Source organism: Hypanus sabinus, chromosome 4 (genome assembly GCF_030144855.1).
Source record: "Hypanus sabinus isolate sHypSab1 chromosome 4, sHypSab1.hap1, whole genome shotgun sequence".
NCBI classification, from domain to species: Eukaryota; Metazoa; Chordata; class Chondrichthyes; order Myliobatiformes; family Dasyatidae; genus Hypanus; species Hypanus sabinus.
In genome coordinates, this window is record NC_082709.1 from 75,018,649 (window position 1) to 75,039,305 (window position 20,657).

At 41.0% G+C, this 20,657-nt stretch overlaps 1 protein-coding gene across 1 annotated transcript in view; it reads right to left on the bottom strand.

The window, feature by feature from the left end:
• Positions 1-20,657, bottom strand: part of lancl1 (LanC antibiotic synthetase component C-like 1 (bacterial)) — a 100,443-nt gene that overhangs the window by 38,405 nt on the left and 41,381 nt on the right. Inside the window, exons 3-4 of the mRNA XM_059967442.1 lie at positions 17,895-18,102; positions 13,751-13,898 (exon numbers count right to left, since the gene is read on the bottom strand). Coding sequence (XP_059823425.1) covers positions 13,751-13,898; positions 17,895-18,102 — 356 coding nt within the window. The remainder of the gene's footprint in view (positions 1-13,750; positions 13,899-17,894; positions 18,103-20,657) is intronic.

Genomic DNA, 20,657 nt, shown 5'->3' on the forward strand with positions numbered 1-20,657 from the left:
CAACTGTATAAGACTGGTTAGATACGACCTATCATGTACAAAGATGCTGACTATCCCTAATCAGTCTCTGTCTATCCAAATATTTATATATCCTGACACTTACAATACCTTTCAATAACTTTGCTACTACTGATGTCAGGCCTATAATTTCCTGTTTTGCTTTTACAGCCTTTTTTAAACAGCAGAACATTAGCTATCCTCCAAACTTCTGGAACCTCACCTGTTGCCAAGGATAATTTAAATATCTCTGCTAGGTTCCCTACATTTTCTGCACTTGCCTCCCACAGGGTCCAAGGGAGCACTTTGTCAGGATCAGGTCCTGGGATCTATCCACTCTAATTTGCCTAAAGACAGCAACACCTCCTCCTCTGTAATCTGTATAGGGTCAATCACCTCTCTGTTGTTTTGCCTCACTTCCGTAGATTCTATGTCCATCTCCCGAATAAATGCAGATGTAAAAAATCTATTTAAGATCTCCCCCATCTCTTTTGGTTCCATGTACAGATTACCGTTCAGATCTTCCAGAAGAACAATTTTGTCCCCTGCAATCCTTTTGTTCTTAATTTATCCGTAGAATCCCTCAGGATTCCCCTTCACTTTGTCTGCTACGACAACCTCATTCCTTCCTTTAGTTCTCCTGATTTCCTTTTTAAGTGTTCTCTTGCACTTCTTATACTCCATAAGTACCCCATTTCTTTCTACCTGTCTATACCTGCTGTACATCTCTTTTTTCTTCTTAACCTGCACCTCAATATCTCTTGAAGGCCAAGGTTCCCTAAACGTGTCAGCTTTACCTTTTATTCTGACAGGCACTCAAGCTTTTTACTCTCAAAATGTCACTTTTGGAAGGCCCCCGACTTACTAAGTAACTTTTGTCAGAAAACAGCCTGTCCCAATCCATGTATGCCAGATCATGTCTGATACAATCAAAACTGACCTTCCTCCAGTTTAGAATCTAAACCTGCGACTCAGAAATATCCTTTTCCATTTTTATTTTGAAACTAAAGGCATTATGATCACTAGATTCAAAGTATTCCCTATACAAACTTCTATCACCTGCCTTGTCTCATTCCCTAATAGGAGATCTAGTATTGCACTGTTAAGTTGAGACTTTTATGTACTGATGAAGGAAACTTACTGAATACATTTGACAATTTTTTTCCCATCCAATCCTTTTAGTTTGGGAGTCCCAGTCAATATGTGGAAAGTTTAAATCACCTACTATTATAACCTTATGTTCCTGCAATCTCTCTACAAATTTGTTCATCTAAACCCCATGGACTGTTGAGTGGTCTATAATTTAGCCCCATTAACATGGTCATACATTTTTTATTCTGTGTTTCTACCCATAAAACCCCACTAGATAAGTTCTCCAGCCTGTCCTGACTAAGCACTGCTGTGACATTTTCTCTGACTAGTAATAGAAACATAGAAAACCTATAGCACAATACAAGCCCTTCTGCCCACAAAGTTGAGCCGAACATGTCCCTACCTTAGAAATTACTAGGCTTGGCTATAGCCCTCTATTTTTCTAAGCTCCATGTACCTATCCAAAAGTCTCTTAAAGACCCTATTGTACCCACTTCCACCACCATTGCCAGCAGCCCATTCCATGCACTCACTACTCTCTGAGTAGAACATAGAATAGTACAGCATATTACAGGCCCTTCGGCCCACGATGTTGTGCCGACCCTCAAATCCTGCCTCCCGTATAACCCCCCACCTTAAATTCCTCCATATACCTGTCTAGTAGTCTCTTAAACTTCACTAGTGTATCTGCCTCCACCACTGATTCAGGCAGTGCATTCCATGCACCAACCACTCTGAGTAAAAAACCTTCCTCTAATATCCCCCTTGAACTTCCCTCCCCTTACCTTAAAGCCATAAAAAAACTTACCCCTGACATCTCCTCTGTACCTACTCCCCAGCACCTTAAACCTGTGTCCTCTTGTGGCAACCATTTCAGACCTGGGAAAAAGCCTCCGACCATCCACATGATCAATGCCTCTCATCATCTTATACACCTCTATGAGGTGTATACACCTCTTCTTATACACCTCTTATCCTCTGTCATTCCAAGGAAAAAAATCCGAGTTCGCTCAACCTGTTCTCATAAGGCATGCTCCCCAATCCAGGTAACATCCTTGTAAATCTCCTCTGCACCCTTCCTATGGCTTCCACATCCTTCCTAGAGTGAGGCAACCAAGTAAGGTCTGACCAGGGTCCTACATAGCTGTAGCATTACCTCTCAGTTCCTAAATTCTATACCACGATTGATGAATACACTGTACACCTTCTTAACCACAGACAATATAGACAATAGACAATAGGTGCAGAAGTAGACCATTCGGCCCCTCGAGTCTGCACCGCCATTCTGAGATCATGGCTGATCATTCACTATCAATACCCAGTCCCTGCCTTGTCCCCATATCCCTTGATTCCCCTATCCATCAGATATCTATCTAGCTCCTTCTTGAAAGCATCCAGAGAATTGGCCTCCACCGTCTTCCGAGGTAGTGCATTCCACACTTGCACAACTCTCTGGGAGAAGAAGCTCTTCCTCAACTCTGTTTTAAATAACTGACCTCTTATTCTCAATCCATGCCCTCTGGTACTGGACTCTCCCAACATCTGGAACATATTTCCTGCCTCAATCCTATCAAATCCTTTAATTATCTTAAATGTTTCAATCAGATCCCCTCTCAATCTCCTCAATTCCAGCGTGTACAAGCCCAATCTCTCCAATCTCTCTGCGTAAGACAGCCCTGCCATCCCAGGAATCAACCTAGTGAATCTTCCTCAACTGCCAGAATGTCCTTCCTTAAACCTGGAGACCAAAACTGTACACAATATTCCAGGTGTGGTCTCACCAGGGCCCTGTACAAATGCAAAAGGACATCCTTGCTCTTGTATTCAATTCCCCAGACAGAGTCAACCTGCACAGCTGCTTTGAGTGTCCTATGGTCTTGGACCCCAAGATCCCTCTGATTCTCCACTGCCAAGAGTCTTACTATTAATACTATATTCTGCCATCATATTTGACCTACCAAAATGAACCACTTCACACTTAGCAGAGTTGAACTCCATCTGCCACTTCTCAGCCCAGTTTTGAATCCTATCAGTGCTACTCCTTACCCTTTAATCCTGCCTGTTCTATCACATCTAAAACAATGGAATTACGAACTATTGAGCTGCCAGTCCTGCTCGTCTCACTAATGGCTACAATATCAAAATTCCAGGTGTTGATTCCTGAGTTCTTCTGCCGTTCCTATGGTACTTTTTGCACTGATATATTGGCAGCTCAGAACGTTAGTTGAACCATGTTCCATCTTTTGATTCCTGCCTCTACAACTTCACAACCTCTCCATTATCTGCTCTGGCTCTCTGGTTGCCATTCCCCTGTAACTCTACTTTAAACCATGAACTCTGGCTGCTCTCCCTCCCACTTAAGAATCCTAAGGACTCAATCTGAGATGTGCCAGACCCTGGCACCCAGGAGGCAACATACCTTCTGAGAATCTTGTTCTCATCCAGAACCTCCCTTCTGTTCCCACAAGTAATGAATCCCCTATCACCACAGGTTACCTCTTATCCCCCTTCTCTTCTGAGTCACAGTCAAACTCAGCGCCAGAGACCCCACTGCTGTGACTTTCCTCTGCTAGGTCATCCCTCCCAACCGTATCCAAAGTGGTATACCTGTTGTTGAGGGGAATGGCCACAGTGGCATTCTGCATTGGCTACTTAACCCCTTTCTCCTTCCTGATTGTCACCCAATCTCCAGTGCCCTGCACCTTGGGTGCAACTACCTCTCTATATATCTTATCTATCACCCTCTCAAATTCCCGAATTAACTGAAGTTCATCCAGTTCAAACTCCTTAAAGCGGAGTGTTGGAAGCTGCAGCAGGATGCACTTGCAGATGAAGTCATCAGGGACATGGAGGTCTCCCTGCCTTCCCACATCCTGCAAGAGCAGCATTCTATTATCTTGCCTGGAATCTCTACTGTTCCAACTGTGCAAATACAAAGGAGGAGACACTACATAAGCTGTGGGAAAAAAATATACCTGCAGCCTTTCTGCCTCCTCTCACTCAAGCTTCAAAGAGCTGAAGCCTCAAATAACCACTCTAACACTGTCCACTTCAACAACAGGCACTCTGCTTGTCCCTGCCTTATTTTTATTTGTTCTTGCCACCAATCTCAACTGCTGATTGCCTACTGTTCAAAAGCCAAACTGTCATGAGTCAATGCTTTACGTACTTAAATCAGCGAACCTGAGTGAGCAATGTCTTCTCATGTTTCCAATCGCTGATTGGCTGCTGCTCAAAAGTCTGTAAAGTTTATAGACAATGGTGAGAAAAACAAATTGCATCCAGTGACTGACAGTTCTGTGGATGTAAACACCTTGTTAATGTGAGAAGTCAGAGGAGAATGGCCAGCCTGGTTCAAACTGAAAGGAAGACAACAGTAACTCAAATAACCACGTGTTTGTAGATCACAGAATGAAGGTATGTTAATAAATAAAGACCTTTGGGTCCAAGTCTATAGTTTTCTGAAACGGGTGGCACAGATGGATCAGGTGGTGAAGAAAGCAAATAGCATGCTTGTCTTCATAGGTCAGGGAAAAGAGATAGGACACAATGCTGCAACTTCACAAAGCACTGGTTAGACCACACTTGGTGTATTGTGTGCTATTCTGATCACCACAGTGTTAAAATGTCTAAGTAAATTTATTATCAAAATACACATATTACCATATACTATGTTGAGATTCATTTTCCTCCAGATATTTAGTCATAGAAAACTACAGCATAGAAACAGGCCCTTCTAATCCAGTTGATCTATTAATCGGCCTAGTCCCATCGATCTGCACCTGGACCATAGCACTCCCATTCATGTGACTATCCAAATTTCTCTTAAATGTTGAAATTGAACCCGCATCTATCACTTCTGCTGGCAACTCGTTCCACACTTCCACCATATTCTGAGTGAAGAAATTCCCCCTCATTTTCATCTTAAACATCACACCTTTCACACTTCACTCATGACTTCTAGTTCCAGTTGCACCCAACTTCAATGGAAATAGCCTGCTTGCCTTCACCCTATCTGTACCCTCAAAATTTTGTATACAGTACCTCTATAAAATCTTCCCTCATTCTACTATACTCTAGAGAATATCTTAACCTATTCAATCTTTCCCTATAACTTGGGACCTCAAGCCCTGGCAACACTCTTGTAAACTTTTTCTGCACTCTTTCAATCTTATTGACATCTTTCCTACAGGTAGGTGACCAAAGCTGGACACAGTACTCCAAATTAGGCCTCACTGCTGTCTTCCACAACTTCAACATAATGTCCTAACTCCTGCACCCAATGCTTTCATTTATTTATTTTTTAAAATTTGTATTTATTTATTATTTTTTAAAGAGAATTACATAAAATGAATAGAATATTAAAATATTCTAATATTCTAATGCTTTCATTTATGAAGGCAAATGTGCCAGAAGTTTTCTTTATGGCCCTATTTACCCGTGTCGCCAATTTCAAGGAATTATGGATCTGTATTCTCAGATCCCTGTGTTGTACCACACTCCTCATTGCCTTACTGCTACACGTGCAGGACATACAAGTCCTACTTTATTTGCCCTTCCAAAGTGCAGCACCTCACACTTATCTGCACTAAAATTCTATCCGCTTTTTGTCAGCCCATTTTTCCAGCTGGTCCAGATCCTGCTGTAAGTCTTCCTTGCTGTCCATTATGCCCCCATTTTGATGTTATCCAGAAATCTGCCGATTCAGCTTAACACATTATCATCCAGATCTTTGATATGAATGAAAAACAATGGAATGAGCACCGATCGCTGTGGCACACCACTAGTTACACACCTCCTGTCTGAGAGGCAACCATCTACTACCAGTATTGCCAAACAACTGAATTTTCTTGACCAACATCCCGTGTAAGACCTTGTCAAAGGCCTTACTAAAGTCCAATCCAGAAAATATCCACTGCCTTGCCTTCATCAACTTTCCTGGTAACTTCTTCAAGAACTTCAAAGAATTGGTTAGACACAATACACCACGTACAAAGTCATGTTGACTATCCCAAATCAGTCATTGCCAATCCAAATTCTTATACATTTGATTCCTTAGAATACCCTCCAATAACTTACCCATTATTGATATCAGTCACACCAGTTTATAATTTCCTGGCTTATTCTTAGAGCCCTTCTTAAATAACGGAGCAACATTAGCTGTCCTCCAATCCTCCGGCACCATACCCATGGCTAAGGATGTTTTAATTATCTCTGCTAGGCCCTCTGTAATTTCTGCACTGGCCTCCCAGAGTCCAAGGGTACAATCTGTCAGACCCTGTCGATTTTTCCACCCTGATTTGCCTCAAGACAGCAAACGCCTTCTTCTCTGTAGCACAAACAAGACCTCACTGCTGCTTTGCCTCACTTCTTTAGACTCTATCCATCTACTGAGTAAATACAGATGCAAAACATCTATTTAAGGGCTCCCCCATCTATTTCGGCACCACGTGTAGATTACCACTCACCTTCCAGAGGGCCAATTTTGTCCCTTGGTATCCTTTCGCCCTTAATACATCTCTTTCACCTTGTCTGCTAGAGTAGCTCCATGCCTTCTTTTAGCCCTCAAAATTTCCTTCTTAAGTGTTCTCTTGCATTTCGTATACTCAATTACTTCAGTAGCTTCTTCCTGTCAACATCTGTTAAGCAGCTCCTTCTTGTCCTTAACTAGGGCCTCAACAAAGGTTCTCAACATCTGCTTTCCTTGTTTTTTATTCTGACAGGCATATACAAACTCTGTACACACAAAATTTTACTTTTGAAGTCCTTCCATTCACCAAATACAACTTTGCCAGAAAACAACCTACCCAAATCCACACTTGCCAGATACTTTACCATCAAAATTAGGAAAAAAAGGAATACAATAGAATTTTACAAAAAACTATAGAATACATGAACAGCCAAAGACTAACAAACAACCAATGTACAAGACAAACTATGCAAATAAAAAATAATAGAGAACATGAGTTGTAAAGAGTCCTTGAAAGTGAGCCTGTAGATTGTAGAATTAGCTCAGAGCAGTGGTGAAAGAAATTATCCACACCAGTTCAGAATCCTGGTGGTTGTAGGGTAGTAACTGTTCCTGAAACTGGTGGCGTGGGTCCTAAGACTCCTATACCTCCTGCCTGATGGTAGTAGCAAGAGCAGGGCGCGGTCTGAATGTTGAAGGACATTGATGATGGATATTGCTTTTTTGAGGCAATGCTCCATGTATATATAGTCAATGGTGGGGAAGGCTTTGCCATCGATGGACTGGGCTGTATCCACTGATTTCTACAGCCTTTTCCACTCCCGGGCACTTGTGTTTTCATACCAGGCCATGATGCAACCAGTTAAGATACTCTTCACTGTGCTTCTGTATAAGGTTTTGTTTCTGGAAGACTCAATGCCTTTTATACTCACTTTAACTGACAGAACATAGAAGCACCTTCACAACACCCCAACAGGCCCTGCTGAGCCTGTAATCTCCTCTGGAGCTGATATGAGAGCATCATTTGTGGGGGGGGGGGGGGGGGGTGAATCCATGAAAAGCATCTGGCCCAGATGGCATACCTGGCTCAGTATTGAAGACCTGTGTTAATCAAATGGCTGTAGTTTTTCAAACTGACATAGTCAACCTCTTGTTTTGGCAGTCTGAAGTACCCTCCTGCTTCACGCAGGTACCAATCATACCAATGCCCCACAAGAACATGGTAACTTGCCTGAGTGTCTATTGTGATGAAGTGCTTCGAGAGGTTGGCCATGAAACATATCAACTCCTGCCTGTGCAGTGATCTGGATCCGCTCCAAACTGTCTATCACAACAAGTCAACAGCAAATACCATTTCTCTGGCTCTTCACTCAGATCTTGAAGACATGGACAATGAAAATGCCTCTTCATTGACTACAGCACAGCATTCAACACCATCATCCCCTCAAAACTCATGACTAAGCTCCAAAACCTGGGCACTGGTACCTCCATGATCAACTGGATTCTTGATACCCTGACCGATCCCAGTTAGTATGGATTGGCAGCAGTATTGTGAGGATGTGACTGTGCTGGGCAGTAGCTGAGAATGCTAGAGTTATGTAGTTATACAGCTCAGAAACAGGTCCTTTGGCCCAAATTGTCCATGCCAACAAGATGCCAATCAAGCTAGTTTCATTTGCCTGCATTTGTCCTTTATCCCATTCAACCTTACCAATCCATACACAGTGGATTCCGGTTAATTGGTCAAATGGTTAATTGGGACAGCCACTTATTTGGGACAATTCTTAAAGAACTACAACTAATCAAGAAAATTGCCGGGATTCTCTTTGTTTATGTGGAACACTATGCTGCTTAACTGGGGCAGGAGACTGTTGCCAAACAGGTTCTAACTAGCATCAGTCATGTGCATTTGCATGGCTGTTAGACGCTACACTGTGCTTCAAAGGAACAGAATAGGTTGTGTGTGTTTGCATTCAAAAAGCAGTGATTCAGTGATTTTTTTTGTCACTGGTAATTCATGACAAATAAGCAGTAAGACAATTCAGAACTGTCTTGTTCACCGTGTTTTTAAGCATTATGGCTTGGAGACCAGAAACAGCCGAGAGTAGAAATGAATCTATTTCACTATTTGAACAAGTTAGGAACTACAAATAATTTGCAGGTATCAACAATCATCTTGAATGTTACAATGAAAAAATGAAGATTTGGAGAATGAAATCGTCGATAGCATTGTATGAAGGCAATCCATTATCTGTACTGATTTTGCTCAAATGTACACTGGATGAATTCCTCCGTCATTACTATTAGGAACTAATACAGCTTTATAGTACTGCAGTACCATTGGTAGTGTTCTAATTTGTTCCATACTTCATTTAAATACACAATTTTTTACTTAGCAAACACGAGGAAATCTGCAGATGCTGGAAATTCAAACAACACGCATAAAATGCTGGTGGAACACAGCAGGCCAGGCAGCATCTATAGGAGAAGTACTGTCGACGTTTCGGGCTGAGACCCTTCGTTACTTAGTTTGTGTTTTTAAAAATACATTTCCATGAAACTTCAGCTAATTGGGTCAGCTATGTCCCAATCAGAATCCACTGTACCTGTCTAAGTATCTTTTAAACATTGTAAGTGTACCTACTTTTACCACTTCTTCTGGCAATTTGCTTTATACTCACAGCTCTCCGGGAAAAATGTCGTCCCTCAAATAGCCTTTAAGTAATTCCCCCATCCACTTACCTTAAACATGCCCTGTAGTTTTAGATTCTCCTACCATGGGAAAAAGAATGAGATCATAAACCTCCCATGGCCCTCCTGATTTTATAAGTCTCTAAAAAATAAGTAAGCCCCTTTCACTCTAGAGAGAACAGCCCAGCTTATCCAGCCTGCCCTTATTACTCAAGTTCTCTAGACCAAATAACATATTTGTGAAGCTTTTCTGCATCCTTTTTAGCTTAATAATATCCTTTGGCTAATCAGAATGACAGTGCTTCTGCTTCTTTAGAAGTTTGCAAACATTTGGCATGACTTCTAAAACTTTGACAAACTTCTAAAGATGTGTGGTGGGGACTATATTGACTGACTGCATCACTGCTAGGTATGAAAACACCAATGGCCTTGAACGGATGTTTCCTTTACATTGTTATAGCTGGGGGAGGGGTAATGGGGACAAACTCCCACTACCTATTAAATGCTCCTAATGGCGTGCGCCTCAAATAGCTCACAACCAAGTCCAGCTCCTGACCTTCATGTGTGGCTTAGCTACTAAGCCCAGCAGAACCATTTCTACTGACAGGAGAAGGGGCAAAGGCTGTTTACTGGTGCCTTAAAATCAGTCACTTCGGGAAGATGGGGCTCTTCAGCCACGGTTGGCAGCTCATCTAGGATAAGGAAAACTCTGACCTCAAAGTTCTGCTGTCTTGCAGCTATACCCACTCATGAGGAGTAAACCCTGAGGGAAAAATCCAGAGCTAAAGTCCCTCAGGCAGTCCTACATAGAGTTCAACATTGACTGGCACTTCCTGCAATGCTGTTGGTACCAAATTGTATTGGTCTCTACCGTTCCTTTGGGTTCATCAGATGCTTGGGGAGAGGGTGCTTGCTTCATGTGCAACAGCTTGCTCTTCATATTGTACTGCCCAGGCTTGTGTATCTAGACAGCTAGGACGCAATATCCATGGTCAACTCTGACCAACGGAGGCCTTAGATCTTGAATGGAAAATCCTACAAAAAGTAGTGGATACAGCCAAGTCCATCATGGATAAAGCCCTCCCCACTACTGAGCACATCTACACAGTGGTGTTGCAGGAAAGCAGCATCCATCATCATGAACCTCCACCACCCATGACACGCTCTCTTCTCGCTGCTGTTATCAGGAAGAAGGTACAAGAGCCTCAGGACTCACACCAACATGTTAAGGAACAGTTATTATTCGTCAACCATCAGGATCTTGAACCAGAGGGGATAACTTCTTTCAATTCCACTCATCCCATGAGTGAACTATTCCCACAACCAATGGATTCACTTTTAAGGACTTTTCATGTCAGGTTCTCGATGTTTATTGCTTATGTTATTATTATTTATTTTTGATTTGAACCATTTGTTGTCTTTTGCACACCTGTTGTCTACCCTGTTGGTGTGGTATTTAATCGATTCTATTATGGTTATTGGATTCATTGAGTGTGCCTGCAAGAAATGAATCTCAGGGTTGTATGTAGTGACATATGTACTTGGATAATAAATTTACTTTGAAGTTTTAAGTCTATAGCTAGGTGACCAGAACTAAACACAATAGTCAAATTGTGGTCTCACCAATGCCTTGTACAGCTATAACATCACTTAACAACTCTTACACTCAATGACCTGAGTAATGAAGACTGGTGTACCAAACACCTTCTTCACCATTCACTCTTTACTGTGTTATCATTTTCATGGAACAGAGGAGTCTCTGCTCTACCACACTCCCCAGTGTTCTGCCACAAACTGTGCATGTCCTGTCCTGGTTCAGTTTCTCAAAACACAATAAGCAGCACTTGCCCAAGTTAAATTTCATCTCTCATTCTTTGGCCAGTTGACCTACTGCCTGGATTGGAATACATTTATTAAAGGAATAAGATTGTGTACACTGTGCTTGTTGTCCCTAGAGTGAAGACACGGGTTGACCAGTTTAAAGTGTGTAGACTGACAAGTACAGATAGAGTTGATGGTCAGAGTCTTCCTCCAAGGTGGAAATGTCAAATATCAGAGGGTACAAGTTTACCATAAGGGGTAGATTAAAGATTAAAGATTTATGGGGCAAGTTTTTCTTTTATTATATGGAGTGGTAGGGGTATGGAAAATGCTGACTGGGGAGGTGGTGGAAGCAGACATGATAGCAATGTTTACGACGCCCTTACATGAACAGGGCAAGAATGGAGTGAATGGCCCATGTACGTGGCAGATGGGATTAGTTTAGGTCACCATTTATGATCATTGGAAACATTGTGGGCTGAAGGGCGTGATTCTGTGCTGACTGTCCCACATTCTACTGAATTTTCATTGTCTATTAACTTTAAAGGTAGTAAAATATCCTAAGCAACTTCACAGAACTGCAATCAGGAAAAAAAAAACCTTGGAGGGCTATCTATCATGGTTAGGCTTAGGAGGAATTACAAACCTAGAAGGGTTGAATTGGAGGAACATGGTATGTTAAGAGAGTTATGAAGGGTGGAAGAGCTTACAGAGATAGAATACCAGTTGCATCACAGTCTGACATGGGAACACTAATGCCTAGGAATGGAAAAAGCTACACAGGCTGGTAGATGCAACCCAGACCATCAAAGGCAAAACCCTCCCCACAAATGAGTACACTTACATGGAGCACTGCCACAAGAAGGCAGCATCCATCAAAGACCACCCCCCCCCCCCACTCCCCGCCATCCAAGCCATGTCACCTTTTCACTACTACCATCAGGCAGGAGGGTAAAGAAGCCTTAAATACCACACCACCAGGTTCAGGATCAGTTATTACCCTACAACCATTATGAACCAATGTGTGTAACTTCAATCACCACTATTCTGAACTGAGTCTACGACCTACACACTCACTTTCAAGGACTCTTTACAACTTAAGTTCTCAGTGTTATTTTTATTTGCGCAGTTTATCTTCTTTTGCACGTTGGTTGTTTGTCAGTTCTTGTTCACTTAAGTAGAGCTTTTCATAAATTTTATTGTACTTCTTTTTCCACCCCTGTAAATGCCTACAAGAAAATGAATCCCAAGGTAGCATATTTGTATTTTAATAAATTTACTTGAAACTTGAAAGTGTGAGGCCATGAAGGGATTCAAGTACTATGACAAGAATTTTTAAATCTTCATTCTGTTTGGTGGAATCCAACATAGGTAGGGAGCACAGTGGCAGATAACAATAGCCTAGAGTGGAAAATTGGAGGCAACCTTTGCAATGGTCAAAACTAGAGATAAATTTCACTGTGATTTACATTAACTACAGGAAAAAGTACAGAGGAGATTTATGAGAATGAGCTATGGAGAGTTATGACTACTCATTAGAATGTAGGAGAATGAGGTGATCGTTATGAGGTTTATAAAGTCACAAGGGGCATAGGGTAAATGTATCCAGGATGGGGAATCAAGAGCTAGAAAGCATAGATTTAAGGTGAGAGGGAAAAAATTAATAGGAAACAGAGGCAACACAAGCAGAGGATAAACTCAAATGATTCTGTAGGTGCTGGAAATCCAGAGCACCACACACAGTATGCTGGATGAACTCAGCAGGTCATGCAGCATCTACAGAGAGGAATAAACAGTTGACACTTTGGGCCAAGACCCTTTATCGGGACTCGGAAGGGGATAATGTAGCTAGTGATAAAGGCTGCAGAGATGAAAGGCAAGGACAATGTAAGTTTTAAAATGAGTAGAGATGAACTGTGCAAAAAAAGTGAGAGAATTTCAAAAAGGGAGTTAATAGAAGACTGAAACACATTTGAATCTGCATTATGCATATGGTTACTGGACAGGCAAAGGAGAATGGGGATGCAGCTATAGTTACAAAGGTCAAGTGTGTTAGTTTTTGCTTTCATGTTCACTCACTGCTCATGATTGGCAAACTTGAATTGAAGGGAGACCATGTCATCAAGTTGGCAGATCAACAGCCACGAGGAACTGGAAGGGAAGTTGAATGACCTGGTTTGCATGAGCCATGTGGCAACTGTTTGTCAGTTGACATACTAAATCAAAGCAATGGAGGGCTATCATTGTACAACTCAAAAAAAATAATTTGGATTATTACTCTTTATTAATCTTTTTGGCAGAGCAGAAAAGTCAAATCTTTATAAATCTGACCCATGGGCAACAAACTCATTAGTTTCAATCAAATGATTTTCACTTAATTAACACATTTTCTACAGCTCACTAAACTGAGACCCAAAGATTATTGTGTTGTAAACTTGCAAACAAATTTAACCTAAATATTGTCAAGTAATGCAATAAAATGGACCATACTTTGGAATTAAGCTACAACAAAACTCTGCTGCTGACCGTAAAATCCACTCCAGCATGCTCTGATAACATATCACAGCATGATTACAAAGACTCTTAGTTTCAGAAAGCATGTGAGGGTAGGTGATAAGTGGGAAAGATAAAATGCTTTATTATAAAATTATTCATTCCATTAGAAAAATGTACACCTACCTCTTTCATGTACTGCAAAGGGATCCTCTCACTGCCAAACTGCTCATTAACAAATAGTAATGCATATAGATAACCCATCCGACCATACAGGAGCTCATTTGGTAATTTTGAACTTGACTTCACTGCAGATTGACGTAGATGGAGAAGCCTGTACAACACATTTTTTAAAAATAGCAAAATTCAGGTATTTTAATTTGAAAATAAGAGTGATATTCCTTATTTATAGAACAGTACAGCTTAGGAAAAGGCCATTCACACCACCCTGTTTGCACCCACCATGATGTCAATCTAAACCAGAGGTTCCCAACTGGTCCAGAGACCCTTTGGTTAATGGTAAGGGTCCCATGTCATAAAAAAGGTTGTGAACCCCTGATCTAATCTAATTCCATCTGCCTTAGCATGATCCATTTAATCTATTTCTTGCCTGTTGCTGTGTCTATCTAATTGCCTCTTAAATGTTGCTATCATATCTGTTTCTACCACTTCCCCTGGAAATACACTCTTGGCACCTACCACTCCAGGTAAAAATCTTTCCTCACAAATCTTTAAACTTTGTCCCCTCTCACTTTAAACCCATACCCTCTAGCATTTCCACTTGGGAAAATATTCTGTCTGCCTTATCAATGTTTCACATAATTTTACAAAATCTTGGTAGGTCTCCCTTTAGCCTCTAATACTCCAGAGAAAATAACTCAAGTTTGTCCAACTTCTCTCTCATTAATATACTCCAAAGCAGACAGGATCCTAGTGCATTTTTTCTGTACCTTTTCCAAAGCCTCCAAATCCTTTGACATTCTGGCAACCAGAACTGCACACAATACTCTAAATACAGGGTAACCAAAGTCTTGTACAGCTGCAACATGAATTCCCAGCTTTTATCATCAATGCCCTGGCTGAAGAGGAGGAAGGCATCTGACTGTATGCCTTGTTTGCCACCCTCTCTACTTGCGTTGCCACTGTCAGAAAGCTATGAGCCTGCAAAGGAAGATCTCTCTGTACACTAATGCTCTTAAAATGCATCATCTCACTTTTCTGGATGTAACTCCATCTAAATTTCCAACTGATCTATATCCTGACATATAATTTGGAAACCTTCCTCGTTAAAACATAATCCCACTAATATCCCTTCATAATTTTGGAGTGAAGAGTGAGTTTGTAAATCTGGCACAGCAAAGTATGCTGGGATTGGTGAGGGTGGAACACTGTGGGAGGGGTGTGGGACAGGTGGCAGAAAGGAGTACTAGGGTGGAGGATGGTGTGGGTGCAGATGCATCCAGCCCTAAGACACCAGGAAAGGTAATTTGATTCCACAACATTGGTTAATTGATTATTACAGAATGTCTCTCTGGTGCTTCCTGTTCCTTCCCCTCTCCCTTCTTATTTTCCCAACCATGATTCCCTTCTTCTGGACCCCTTCTTACTCTCCATCCACACTGGAGACCTGCATCAGAATCAGGTTTATCATCACTTACACATGTAATGATTTTTGTTTAAATGGCAGTAGTACAGTGCAATACATAAAATTACTACAGTTCTGTGCAAAAGTCCTAGGCACCCTAACTATATATATGTGTCTAAGGCTTTTGCGCAGCACTGTACATTCAATATACTTTGAAAGGACTAATATTGGTAGTAAAATGAATGGTTAGGCCTTTAGGTGTACTGAGGAACAGACAGATCTTGGAATACAAGCCCAAAAATCCCTGAAGGAGGCAGAATAGTTTGATAAGGCAGTGAAGAAAGCTGTAGGTTCTACTTAGATATTTGCCTTTATTAATCAGGGCATATATTATAAAAGAGAAAGAATTTCCTGGCCTAGGTTACATAATAGCTGGAGTACTGATGAATACAAGGTAGGAAGGATATGTAAAACAAAAACAGAAACTCCAGTGTTTCAGGTAGGTCCTCCTGGCGCTGTTTCTCTTTCCACAGATGTGACCTGATCTCCTGAGGATTTTTAGCATTTTATGCTTTTGTTTTACATTTCCTGCATATGCACCTTTTTTTAAATTTTCACCATAGTAAAGACATTATTGCACTGGAGCTATCCCAGTTTGGTGTCTGGGATGGAACATTTCAGTTGTGAGGAGAAAATGGTTAGGTAGCATTTGTGGAGGTGGGGGTGGAGGGGTACCCTAACAGGTCCTGTATATGCAAGATTGAAGATAATATGATTAGTAAAGATGGGTACTTAATAGTTGAGTTGGACCTGGTGGGGCAAAGGACCTTTTTCTGTGCTGTGTACGTATAGTAGAAAAATACAGTATACATTACCATTAGTAACAACAGAAGGCTGCTTTATTAACAATTTGAAAACTTGAGCATAAAATGCCTTCTTCTCCAGTTTACAGGGAGAAAGGAAGGGATTTCTATCCAAATACCTTCAAGGCACTGAAATCCATTGAGGCACCCTAATTATTACTTCAGCTGAAAATCAATATTCACTGCAAACACTGGTAATCAAATTTCCTCTGCTGTGTGTCTTACACAAGAAAAGTTACAAATCCAGAGCAGTTCCATGCTGCAGAAAAAGTCCTTGAAAGACATTAACAATTTACTGATAATATAAAGTATACTTTGAGTTGTGGGAATGGAAGTAACACTTCAGTCTGAAAGAAATCGTAACCTTTGCCTTTAGCACTGCTTTTTAATAAATAGTCCAAATTCCAATTGACCAAAGTGCAATGACCAAGCAGGCAGTGCGTAAAAGGCAGAAAGTTGTACAATTGATGTTTCTCAGAAGCTAGAGCCAGAGCTGACCCTTTGTTAAATCAGAAATCTTTGAACCATTCACATTACACCACTGCTTTCAAAGATTAACCAAAGAATACACAACCATGCAATAGTGGCACTGAACTGTCAACATTGTAAGATTAAATCAACCAAAATCTGTTTTTAAAAAAATTCTAACCTTTAATTCACCAAAAATAATTAAGCAAGTGAACTGTATTGTATTTAAGTCACGTAGATATAGATGCTATCATGGCCCAAGTGCTTTTCCTTATATTGATCACCATAACTTCCAACAAAGTAAAAGTTTCATCATAAAAATCATAATATCTCACTCCAGTACAGCTTCTTTAGAAATGTGATTCCTGTAGTTTTTAAGCTAACATCAAATTTCATTGTTTTCTTCACAAGTTTTGTTTTGGATGGGCAAATGTAGCATATTTTGGAACATATGTTAACAAGCTTTTTTTTCAAAAATAGTGGGAGAGAGACTCAGGGGATCAAGTCCATAGTTCATTTAAAATGGCAGTACAGGTTCACAGAGTGGTGTAAAAGACATACGGCAAGCTTACCTTCATAGGCTGGAAACGGAAGAGCTGGGGCATTATGCTACTTCTTTACAAAACATTTTGCTGCACTTGCATGCAACTTGTTGCCCCTCTATAGAGAGGGTGCAACTGCATTGAAAACGGAGACAGGAGATTGTCCAGGGCTTTGGCTGGATTGAAGGGCATTAGTTATGGATGGAACTCGATAGTTTCTGGCTTATTTTCCACAGACAGTGAGATATACTGTTAAAATTATGAGAGGCATAGAAAGGCTAAACAGTCAAAATCTTTTTACTATGGTCAGTGTATGAATACAAAAGGAGACAGGTCTGGAGGGAGAGGAAGAAGTTTTCAAAGGGATTTTATTTTAAAAAGGAGTGGTGTTTGATACCTAGAGACAGTGCAATGAATGACAATTACTATGTTTAAGTGGCATTAAAGAGTGACTTAAATAGGCAATGCTTAAAGGGATATGATCCTGACACTAAAAAATGGGACTAATGAAGATGGGGGAAAAAGGTTAGCTTGCACAGAAGATCCCATTTCATTTTATGTGACTCCATGACCATAAAACATACATGACAATGCTCTCATTCCGTTGCTAACACTGCAACACAAATTTCAGGTATGGGCTCACCAGAGCCCCACCTACATGCAGTAGGAGCAAAGAGTTTTTCAGCAATATGAGAGTCAGAGGCAGAAATAAATTGAGGCTTAACCCAGAAGGGGAATTTAACCAAGAAGCAAATTTTTAAGGTAATCACAGGATTAGGAGCTAATGCTGATGCAGGTCAGAAAAAGAGGTGCTGGAGAAGAAAATTTATGAAATACCCAAATTCTTGTTTGTCAAGGAAACCGTTACTTACTGGTTGATATAATTGTCTGATTCTTGTATTTGCTGCAGCTTATGGCACACAACTGCAGCAATGGCCAGGGGTCCTGCATCGCCACACAGGAAAGTCACCACACGCCCAGTAAGGCATTTCAAGCTTTTATTTACGTACTCAGCAGCTTTTTGCAGAAAATTTTGATCACCATACACATTGTGCAAGTGTAGGTACAGCAAAGCAATCCCTGAAGGAATACAAATACATCGTTATACACAAGAAGTTATAAAGCATTTCCATTGCCAAACAATCAGGCATAAACTATTGTGTCCGAAATCAGTTTATGAAGAAAGGCCAAAATGGCTTAACCCTTCTCATGAAAGGGGTACTTTCTCAGATATAGTCAATAATTTGGGCCAAGAACATGACCAATTGTCAATATTGACACTTTCCAAGTGCAGCTATAGGTTACCCATGATATTTCTAGATAGTACTCCTGAAGATTCACAAACTGCTGTTAATACAATTATACTATTTAACTAACATAGAGCACTGAATAGTACATACATGGGCCTGTCAGCCTATGAAGCTGAGTCAACTTATATAAACCTCCTCCATGATCAGTCTACCCACTTCCCTCCTACATAGCTTGTAACCTCCATTCTTCTTAAATTCATGTGGCTATCTTGGAGTCTTTTAAATACTCCTGCAGTACCAGCATTTCCCACCACCCCAGCTGTGTAATCCAGGCACCCACCACTCGCTGTGTAAAAAAACCTACCTCTGGCATCTCCCCTAAACTTTCCTTCTCTCATTTTGAATGCATGCCTCCTGGCATTGGCCACTGGTGCCTAGGAAAAATATGTTGGCTGTCCAGTCCATCTATGCCTCCTGTAACAACGTCATCTCTCATCCTGCCACCTCAAAGATAAAAGCTCTAGCTCACTCAACTTTACTCGTGCGACATGGTCTTTAATCCAAGCAGCATGGTGATAAATCTCTTCTGCACTCTCTCTAAAACTTCCATATCATTCTAAAAAAAAGAGGTGACCAGAACTGAACACATTACTCCAAGTGTGGTCTAACCAGAGTTTTATAGAGTTGCAACATTATTTCACAGATCTTGAACTCAAACCCCGAACTAACAAAGGTGAGCACATCATACACCTTCTTAACCATCCTATCAACTTGCGCAACAACTTTGAGGGATCTATGAACTTGGACCCCAAGGTCCTTCATTCCTCCATAATGCTACAAATCCTGCCTTGTACTCAACTTCAAATTAGATTTTCCTGAGCATCACTTCACACTTTTTCGGACTGGATTCCACTTTCCACTTATTCAACTAACTCAACACCTGTCTATATCTCATTGTAAACCCACAACAACCCACTCTATCCACAACACCTTCAACTTTGTGTCATCTGCAAATTTATTAGCTATCTCTCCACTTCTTCATTCAAGTCATTTATAAAAATCACAAAGAGCAGGGGTCCTGGACAGAGCTATGTTCCACCTACTACCACCCCATGCCTTTTAATACAAATATAATCAATAATTAACAAGATGATGACAGATGACAGATTAACTTGTTTCACTCACACCATCCAATATTTTGTTAATGGCAGCACTGCCTCATTTAGTCAGAATAGGTCTATTGGAGATGTTCCTTGCTTCACCTGGGAGCTCTCAAAACCAGTTAGTAATAGGTTCAAGACTTATTTCAATGATGACAACCTGTAACCCAGTCGAAAAACAGAAAATTCTGAAACATTTTATCAGATCAGGCAGCATTTGTGAAAGGAGAAATAGTTAGATTCAGGGCAAAGTCCCTTCTTTGCAATTGAGGAAGAGAGAAAACAAGTTAGTTTTAGGCGGAACAGAAGTGTTCCACGGCGGTCAGGTCACTAACACTGAGGCTATTTTAGTGGCTCCAAAAGGGAAGAGGAGAGAAAAAAGCGGTAGTGATAGGCAATTCATTGGTCAGGGGAATAAAAGAAAGAATCCGTAGATTACAATAAAATGCCTGGACGGTATGTTGCCTCCCAGGTGCCAGATCAATCAAGTCCACAGCATTCTTAAAGGAGAAGGTAAAGCAGCCATAAGTCGTGGTACAAATTTGAACCAATAACATAGACAGGATAAGGGATGAGACCCTGAAGGGGGAATATAGAGAGTGAGGAAGGAAGCTCAGCAGGACCTCAAAGGTAAGTAATCTCTGAATTGCTACCTGTGTTACACACCAGTGAGGGTACGATGAATGCATGACTGAGGAGTTGGTGCAGGAGGCAGGGTTTCTGATTTACAAATCATCGGGATCTTTTCTGGGTAAGGTATGACCTGTCACCTGAACTCAAAAGGACCAATATCCTTGCTGGCAGGTTTACTAGAGTTGTTGATGAGAGATTAAACTAGGTTGGCAGGGGTATGGGAACTAGAATTAGGTCAGATGATGGAGCAATGGATGTAAAGATAGGTGCAATTCACAAAGAGACTGTAAGGAAGGACAGGCAGTAGTTAGAGCTTCCCTATGATTCTGCCTCTCTCAGCTGGATGGGTTGAAACGTGTTTGACATGAGAAGCATTAAGAATAAGGGGGATGAACTCAGCATAGAGCAGCATGTGGAATTATGATTTTGTGGCCATTACAGAGACTGTACTGTTGCAAGGGCAGGATTGGCTGCTCATGTTTTGAGGTCCAGATGCTTCAGAAGGGACAAGGAGGGAGTTAAAAGAAGTGGGGGAGGGGAAAGAGTAGTTTTGTTAATCAAGGATGGTAAAACAGCTGCAGAAATGGAAGAT